At 46.1% G+C, this 9,462-nt stretch overlaps 1 protein-coding gene across 3 annotated transcripts in view; it reads left to right on the forward strand.

The window, feature by feature from the left end:
* The window catches only part of APOLD1 (apolipoprotein L domain containing 1), a 52,653-nt gene extending 45,680 nt beyond the window's left edge, over positions 1 to 6,973 (forward strand). For 2 of the 3 annotated variants that reach the window (XM_034644643.1, XM_034644644.1), the window contains one exon: positions 3,219 to 6,973. In XM_034644643.1, coding sequence (XP_034500534.1) covers positions 3,222 to 3,962 — 741 coding nt within the window. In that variant the 5' untranslated portion in view covers positions 3,219 to 3,221 and the 3' untranslated portion in view covers positions 3,963 to 6,973. Of the gene's footprint in view, positions 1 to 845; positions 1,935 to 3,218 lie in introns of those variants that run through there. The other variant, XM_002917978.4, reaches the window with a different exon arrangement.
* Positions 6,974 to 9,462: the final 2,489 nt, after the last annotated feature.

Consider the following 9,462-nt stretch of genomic DNA (forward strand, 5'->3'; position numbering starts at 1 on the left):
TTTTTTTTTAAGATTTTATTTATTTACTCGAGAGAAAGAGCACCCGCATGCAAGAGAGAATGAGCAGGGGAGGGGCGGAGGGAGAAACAAACTTCCACTGAGCAGGGAGCCCGACATGGGGCTTGATCCCAGGACCCCGGGACCAGGACCTGAGCCGAAGGCAGATGCCTAACCAACTGAGCCACCCAGGTGCCCATCAAGTGTCCATTCTTATAAATAATTCCAAGTATTATGCTGACCATTCTCCTATACCTTCTAGTTCTTCATCATAGGTCTATACTATGATTACTGACACTCCAAAGAGGACTGTCTTCCTGTACCCCAGTAAGATTCCTCATCCCAGAGAGAAGAATTTAATCGTGGTCATCTAAACCCCAAACACACGAGAAAATATCTAGGGAAGTTGGGAACTGAAGAACAGGGTACGGGGCACCTGGGTGGCTCAGTCGGTTAAGCGTCTGCCTTTGGCTCAGGTCATGATCTCAGGGTCTTGGGATTGAGCCCCCCCTTGGGCTCCCTGCTCAGCGGGGAGTCTGCTTCTCCCCCTGCCCCTCCTCCTGTTCATGCTTGCTCTCTCTCTCTCAAATAAATAAATAAAATCTTAAAAAAAAAAAAAAAAAAGAACAGGGTACAGTTCCACATTGCCCCCTGCCCCAATTCACTCTGGGTCACATTCCGTTTGGAATGATTATGCCTACGGGCACAGAGGAAGGTATGTTCCCACTTCTTACCTGAAAAGTTCAGGTAGATATCGAAGACATCTTGACTAAGGTTATATTTATCCTCTGAGGAGCTGTAATCAGAATATTTGGACGTGGACCAAACTCAGAAAAATCAAGTTCCAAAGTACTATGGTTGTAAGTAGTAGCAAAAAGTGTTGTGTTGATAAATACCAAGTATCCTTAAAAAGGTGGGGAATTGAATTGTGTTCCAGAAAGATATGGCTGTTAAGACTTTCTAGATGAATCTTACTGGAAGGGGCAAGAACGAGAAGGATGATGTATTTGGGGCTTCCCGATGGAGCTCCAGCCACCTATCTGAATGCCCCAGAAACCATCCACAGGTGCCATACATATTTTTCCCTCCTGAATTATCCAGATAATTGTCCTTCAGCCCATGCTCCACTAACCTGGGAGTGGAATCCGTTCATTTAACTATTGTATGGGCCACAATTGCCGCTTCAAATGAAAACCCAGGAAGCCAAATCCCAGCTGCAGTTGCAAGTGTATAATTAGCTCCTTGTGCAGCCTGACCCCACTGATTTTTCTGACGCATTTGGCCTGCAGTGTGCCCTTTCTGAGACCTCCAGCATCTTCTCCACAGCTGGAGATGCCCGAAACTGCACGGAGCCCTTCCTGTGGGTGTGGCCTTACATTCTTAAGACTGTGCTGGATAGATCGCGTTTCAATCACGCCGCTTCACAGTGCTTTTTAAAATATGGGAGTGCACTATGAGTGGCTACATCAGACTTAAGAGGGTTCCCTCCTTTCTTTTTCTTTTAAAAAAATGAGTTTGTAATGATGTCCTCTCAAGAAACACTATAATTGGTCACCTGGGGTACATTTTTGTCCTCCCGTATAACGTCATGAGCTATTCTCAGGAGAGGAAAGGCAGGGTATGCCCCCTGGGAGAATGACAACACTTGTTTCAAGTTGGGGAAGAGCCTGTGGTTCTTTTCCTGCGTTTGGGGGAAAGCGAACACACAATGTTCATTTCCTAAATACGGGATGTGCTGTGTGGCTGGTCATTTTCCATTTTCCACCATGTCACATCCTTCTGGTTGAAGGCAGCTAGGGGCCAGGACAGGAAATGGCAAATATTCAGAATGAGACAAGGCTTTCCCAGGGCAGTCATTGGTTCTCTGGAACTATAAAACATGCTCATCCAGAAACAGCCTCAGAGTTTTCTTTCCTGGAGATAGCCAGAAGTGAATGGTAAGTGGGGGAGCTGAGAGGGATTCTGTCTAAAAGACAGCCATTGGAATTGTAATACCGGGGTTATAGCCTTGGTCCACTACATATTTTGTGTGACATTTCCTCATTTTGCTAAGAGGTGTCTTTGCCTGGAAATTTATCACTGGTGGATGGGATAACGGGGGCATGCAAATAAAATTAAGATCGAGGAGTCAGGGGACCAAGATTCTAGATGGTTCTGTGAAGAATCAGCTGCATCTGAACGTGTCTGTATTTCGATTTTTCTCATCTTTTTGAGGAGAATAATTATTCTGCTCTGATATCTCACAGTATTGAAATGCTCTATTTCTATGGCTCATTTGCCACTTTCAAGAAGTTCCTAATAATAATTAGTACAGTGGAGATGGTGGGACCCTCTGGCAGCCAGGAAGGATGTTCTTTCACCCCAGAGGTACAGTTCTCTTCCTTAGTCATCTTTAACTGACTTCAATTCAACTTGGTACAAGGTAGCCCTCAGTGAATTGCTAAACAAAAAAGTTGGACACTCTATTTTATTCAGCCGTTAATCATTTTTTAAGGAAGATTTCATCATGAAGCATAGTGGTATTAATTTAATGCGATTTAGTTTTAATTGTGCACCAACCAAAGAGTGAGAGTTAGAAAAAATAGCCCAAAGGGCATCTTAGGCTTGATTCTAAGGAAAGAGCCTGGAAAATTAACAAGCAGAAGAGTTGCTTCAGGGAATCATCTAACTTAGATTAGTTTCTTACGTTTGACAGACAATATGATTTTTGAGTTTTTTGGTGACTTGTCTTTTTCACTCATCAGAGGGAAAAAAATGTATTGCAAAACTCTTAGGATCCAAGTCTTCACGTGAGTAAAGGGCTTTGCGCACTGGTACAACCTAGCACCTGCAAAGCGCGACCTTTCAAGCAGAGCAGAGGTCTCAGTATTGCGCTAGACTTCTAATGCCACCACTCCCTCCTCGCTAAGTTCCGTCTTACGGAACAGTTCATAAAATGCACCCTTAGCGTTCCCGGGAGAGAAGCGGACGAGAGCCTCACTCCCGCCTGCATATGCGTTTTAAGATCCCCAGGAACTTGTGTGGCTCCTTCCAGACTCCAGAACCGGTCTTTGCGAACTTGACACACAGGCCTCGCTGGAAAATGACCTGTTTGTCTCCCCCCTACCCCGTCCCCCGGCGTGGCCGTGGCCGTCGTGTCTAACTCGGGCGTGCGGGAGCCGCGAGCCGGGCGCGGGGGGGCACCGAGGCTCGGCGCTAACCGCGTGTCTGTGTCCCCGCAGGGCATGGAGAGGCCGGCGGCCCGAGAGCTGCAGGGCGCCGACGCGCTGCGCCGCTTCCAGGGGCTGCTGCTGGACCGCCGCGGCCGGCTGCACGGCCAGGTGCTGCGCCTGCGCGAGGTGGCCCGGCGCCTCGAGCGCCTCCGCCGGCGCTCCCTGGCGGCTAACTTGGCGGGCAGCTCGCTGAGCGCCGCGGGCGCCGTGGCCGCCATCGTGGGGCTCTCGCTCAGCCCCGTCACCCTGGGGGTCTCGCTGGTGGCGTCGGCCGTGGGGCTGGGGGTGGCCACCGCCGGAGGGGCCGTCACCATCACGTCCGACCTCTCCCTGATCTTCTGCAATTCCCGGGAGCTGCGCAGGGTGCAGGAGATCGCCGCCGCCTGCCAGGACCAGATGCGCGAGATCCTGAGCTGCCTGGAGTTCTTCTGCCGCTGCCAGGGCCGCGGGGACCGCCAGCTGCTGCAGTGCGGGCGGAACGCCTCCATCGCCCTGTACAACTCCGTCTACTGCGTCGTCTTCTTCGGCTCACGCGGCTTCCTCATCCCCAGGCGGGCGGAAGGGGCCACCAGGGTGAGCCAGGCCGTGCTGAAGGCCAAGGTTCAGAAACTGGCGGAGAGCCTGGAGTCCTGCACCGGGGCCCTGGACGAACTCAGTGAGCAGCTGGAGTCCAGAGTCCAGCTCTGCACGAAGGGCGGCCGTGGCCACGACCTCAAGATCTCCGCTGACCAGGCCGCAGCGCTGTTTTTCTGAGAACATCCTTTCTCCTTATGACCGAGGCCAGAAACCATCCCCATGGGATGCTCCAGATTTGTAGCTCCCTCAGGAAAACCACACCAAGTTGGATTAGGAGTGGAACGCAAAGGATGAGAAAAACTGTTCTTGAAACTGGGGGAAGGAGGGAGTCCTCAGAGCCCTTCTTTTCCCATCACTGTCACATCCTGCCTGGGGTTGCATGCTAGGGACTTTTTACTTGCCTAATCTTATGGGCTATGTGAACTGAAAGCCATTTTTCCTTTATCAAAACCGTTCAGTGTCCGCACCGGTGGGCACCACGGTATTAAAGTTGTTTCAAGGTCCTTGCCCCAGCCCCGGTGGTTTGAGCAGAGGCTGGGGAGGCTGTGGGTGGGGCCACCCTCTGGGGCCTCTTCAAACCCCAGTAGGCTTTGGGGTCCTCAGAATGCCTGTGAGAGGAGCCACTAGCTTTAAAACCTCTCTTCCAGAGTTTCTGAGTATAGAAAACTCCACAATCCAGAGCAAATCAGATCCCCTCTGAACTATGTAGCAGGGTTCAGGACCCTAGAGGGGCCTCTCCCATTGACAAGCCCTTCCCACCACCCTCAGCGTGCCCACTCTCGAATCCAGCCTGGGGCAGAATGGATCTTTCTGAGGGGTTTCCTGTCCAGACCTCCAGATATTCTGGGAGGGAAACCAAGTAAATGGTCGTCGGATTCCCACCCCCTCACAGCAAGAAGCTGAAGTGACTCACAACTTAGCTTACCGACACCCTAGTGTACGGAGCAGAGCGGTGACTTTGAGTTAGACAGTCCTGCGTTTATTATATAGGCTCTGCCACTGCTGTGGGACCTTGGCCACTTAATGTCTCTGAGACTTGGCTTCATGCTCTTTGAAACAGAGGCTAAAACGTCACCCTGTTGTAAGGTATTGAGATAAAGTGCCAGGGATAGTGTCTGGCTCACCAAGTGTGGCCCCCAGACTGGCAACATTAGCATCACCTGGGAACTTTTTAGAAAGGCAAATTCTTGGACCGAACTGTCGACTTAAGGAATCAGAAACTCTGGAGGGGGGTGGCCGGGATCCTGTGTTTAAACAAGTCCACAGGGTGATTCTGGTATCTACTAAAAACTTAGGTTTTGAAGAGCACTGCAACAGATGTTCATTTCTGATCCCCTTCTGAGGCTTCATGAAGTCTCATGGCCTCTCCAGGGGCTCTACGGTCTTCAGAGTCATTCACAGAAGGTCAAGGATGGACAGGGCCCCAAAAGTAAAAGAAAGAATGTGCGTGGGATATGTCACCGCGACCTGGGGCAATTTCCCACCATGTGAAGTAAAGGATATAACACAATAACCCCTCTAGAGGGCAGTGTTGCCCACTCATTGTAGGAACTGGTACACAAAGGAACGTGAACTTAACGCAAATTGACCTTTGTTACCTTCTCTGAAAACTGCCAGACCATGTATTTTTTTAATTTATTTTAAGTTTGTTATTTAATTGCTGTTTACTATGTGCATTTAATTGTATTTAATCACCACACTACATTTAGAAAATAATAGGAATAGCAAGTTTCTGAATGGGAGACTGGGGAGGCTCTTTTCAGGAGATGAGGTTGACTTTTTGCCTTCCTAAGGTGGGGCTTGAGCTGGAAATAGCATCGCTCTCCTTGAGTCAGTCTTGCTCCAGGCAAGGGGAATTTTATTCCCTAGTGATTTAAGTGATCCTTTTAGGTAAATGTGGGAAGTTCTGAATAGAGGACCACCGGGACTTAAGCTTATCAATGGAGGTTTGACTTGCAGGCTATAGAAAGGATGCAAACATTATTTATCCTGAAGGTACTTTGCCAGCAAATAACACTTGACCTGCAAAGTGAACCTATTTTGTTCAGGGGAAAAAAAACCCAATTAGAGGCATGTGAAGGAGGCACTCAGACCATGGCAGCCTGATGTCTTGTGAAATGGTGTCTTGTGGGTGATAGACAAAAAGCTGTGTCACAGTGGTGATGTGTTGTATTTTCACTCTGGGAGCTGTAAGCAATCTGTGAGCTGTCTCTAAGAAAATACTTAACATTTCTTCAATTTCCATTCCTACAACCGTAATGTTGAAAACTATGTTGAAAAGTCTTTGGGACCACATACAGGCAAAACTTGGCTGTGTTATTTAGTTGTTGAACATGCTTTAAATTTACCCAGTGTACCCCCGTGTTTCCCAATGATGGCAGAGTATCTGAGAAATTATAATCTCAGCACTGGGGCAGGGGTGGTTAGTCGTTCTATGTTTTTATTTTTCCTATAAATTGCAACTGATCTGTATCCTGGTTTCTTTTGAAGTTGGTACTAGTGTCTTTTTAAACTGGTGTCATTTCTTAGACCATGTCGCACGAATGCTAGCATTTTAGATCACCAGAATGTACTTCACGTTGTCGTCCGGGTTATGTCTCAGAGGTACAACTGCTCCCTGACTCCATCTTTTATTAATGCTTAAATTTGAGTTACAGTCTTCCAATGGGTGGGTTGTTCCCTAGAAATAAACTGGACATTTCAGGAAGCAGCAGGAGCAGCAGCAGCAAACTTTTCCTATCCTTAGGGTATTTTGGGGATATCAAAGTCATAAACTCCCAAAGTTATCATTTCGGTGGCCCCCTTTACATCTAAGGAAGAGTGTCTACTTTGGAACAATACTTTGCACATTATAGGAGCTCAATACACGCATTTGAATAATTTAATGAACTGCTTAGCTCTTTTACTAGGAATTTGTTGGTAATGAAATGTTATCCATCCTTTCCTGTGTCTGATATAAAAAGTGGAGCCTCTACCAGGATTTAGTCAAGTTCAGTTAAATGGATCCTAGAGACAAATGTTTATTTATTTCTTTGGGGGGAATGCAAATAAGGCTTTTCCTGAAGGCTTTCATTCTATAAACAGATTGAAATGGTATGTTGCGAAAGGAAGAAGGGAGGGGGTGTTTAGATTATAAATGTACTTCAGAAAAATGTGCAAGTTTGAAAAATAAAAATTTTGTACTAAGATTTAAGTGCTTCTGTTAGCTTCTTGGGCTTATAATTGTTTGGATGGCTTTTTTTCCCCACAGAAAAGGTTTATTTGGTTCTGCACTTCAAGGATTCAGTAAAGCTACATTCTGCTCTATGAAAAAAATGATCCTTAGCAAACATTCTGATCTTCATCGTTTTGACGTATTTACCCTCAGGCACCTGTCATTTCCAAGATGGCAAATGTCAAAGTGGAAAGTAGTTACTGGGAGAAAAAAAGAGAAGAGTGGTGTAGAAACCACCCTAGATCAGATAAGGCAAACAATCAGTCAACTTGATGTATTTCTCATTCAAAACCTTAGTGTGAAAAGGAAGTGGAGGGAAGTGAGACATCGCCATAAAACACTGTGCAGAGATAAATGGGGATACAGTTAAATGCAGCAATTTCTGAACTCCACATTTTTTCCCACTGTAGCAAAATAAATCCTTTCCTTTCATTGAAAAAAAAAAAGTGCCCATTCCTCAAACTTTTTGACCTTTCTGTAATTAATTACCTAATCTCACTTCTGCCTGTGTATGAATTAATAACTTGGAAAAGGGGCAGATGTGTAATTATGTTCACTTAGAATATTCAGTGTTGAGCTCTATAAATCAAATTTTAAAAAAGTAATCTACTCCTATTACAGGAATTCTCTTATTATCTGGAAGTCTCAGCAGTTTCAAAACCTTTGGACATAACCACAACCTAGAAAGTAATTGAAAGGAAACCTAGAATCAGCCAAATCAGCCTTCACAAAACCTAAGCACTAGAGAGAGGCAGAAAGGAAGGGTGAAGGCAAAACTCTCCCAGAAATTTCCAGACTTCACCTTGCAAGTAACTGATCTTGGCCATGCAAGGCCTCTTGGGAAATGCAGCATTTTTAGCTACAAATTTGCTGCTTCCAATATACCTAGGATTCTGTTTGTAAGGAAGAAAAAGAGGGTGGACATTGAGTGGGAGGTCCAGCAACCCAAACTAAGTCTGTAGTGGTTGCCGCAGTCTTTTGAGAACTTCTGCCCTGGAGGTGATCTTGCTGAGTGCCAGCCTCTGAGTCTCCACCTTGGAAACTCCCCTGGGTCCTCTGACTGTTGCACTGTTAATGACTATGCAGCAAAAAAAAAAAAGTGCTGTGTTGGTAGGACTGTTTGCAAAGGCCAGCCACAAGCTGGGATCCTGTCTTTGCCGAAGCATAAGGTATTCCTGTCATGACAAGTGTCCTTTTAGTTAATTGCAATAAATCTCTCCTTGTTGAGTTGACAGGACGTTGGGATGGTGCTTTTTGTTCCTGGCAAACTCCTATGAGAGAAGGTAAACCCTGCTGAGGTCTGGAAGAGGACAAAGAGTGAGCCCCAAGATCTGGAAATAATTCCTTAGCAACCAGAGAGTTGTTTGGACAGGGGAAATCATGCCGATGAAGCAAGACCGCTGCAGGGGCTAAGAAGGAATTTAGGGCCCCTCCGCACCCACAGTCCTGACCGGCAGTAGCCTTAGGTTGTGGAGAGAAGGTCCTCCACTGTGCTCTTGACTGCACAGGTAAAGCTTGGCTGTGCCGAGCTACATCTGCAAAGAATGATGTTTAATCCCATTTTGTATTTCCAAATTTAATCCCGTTTTATAACCCCAGGGCTGGCAGTGCCGGCAGGCGGGTGACCTGATTTGCCCCAGAACTTTAGCAATGAGTCACAGCCGGGTCCTCTGCAACCAAATACACAGGGTTAGTCACGCTATGGTTTGTTCCAGCGTTTGTGGATACAGTTGCCAAATTTACCAAAATTTTTGTAGATGGAGTCGGGGAGGGGCGATGATGTCTCACATCTTTCTTTTAGGTTAAAATGTCTTTTTCCAGGCTCCCTGATTGGCATGCAGACATTTAGTCTGCCTTCCCCTTGTTCTGAGCAGTGTCCGCGTGAAATGTTGAAGAGCAATACTTTTCTCGTGCTTACATAAAATGACATGTGGATAATAAATATAAAAGATGTGGATATTTAATGATAAGAGTAATAGCTAACATTGATTGAGAACTTACTCGTTCTAAGTGCAATTTGACATGTATTTTCATATTTGCCTTACAAAAATCTTACGGGGTGGACAGTGAGATTACCCCATATTATTAGATAAAGAAAGTAAGGAAGTGAGAGGTCGTACAGCTAGCAAGAGGTGTCCCAGGATTTGAGTCCTGGCAGCCTGACTCCAGAATTATGCTCCTTAGCTCTTCTGAGAGTGCATACATTCATAATATAAAATAATAGTTCACAATATTGACAACATTGTGAACAAGAAGCTGACAGATTCATTCATTCACTTATCCAGAAAGTACTTACCGAGTACTAACCTCGTACTAACTACTGTCATTTGTGAGCAATGTGGACAGTGTTCTAGATCTTACAGTGCTAACAATCCAGTAAACCAGACAGGGTAATCATTTTTTTTAAAGATTTTATTTATTTATTTGACAGAGAGAGACACAGCCAGCGAGAGAGGGAACATA

The sequence above is a fragment of the Ailuropoda melanoleuca genome, chromosome 16, assembly GCF_002007445.2.
Source record: "Ailuropoda melanoleuca isolate Jingjing chromosome 16, ASM200744v2, whole genome shotgun sequence".
NCBI classification, from domain to species: domain Eukaryota; kingdom Metazoa; phylum Chordata; class Mammalia; order Carnivora; family Ursidae; genus Ailuropoda; species Ailuropoda melanoleuca.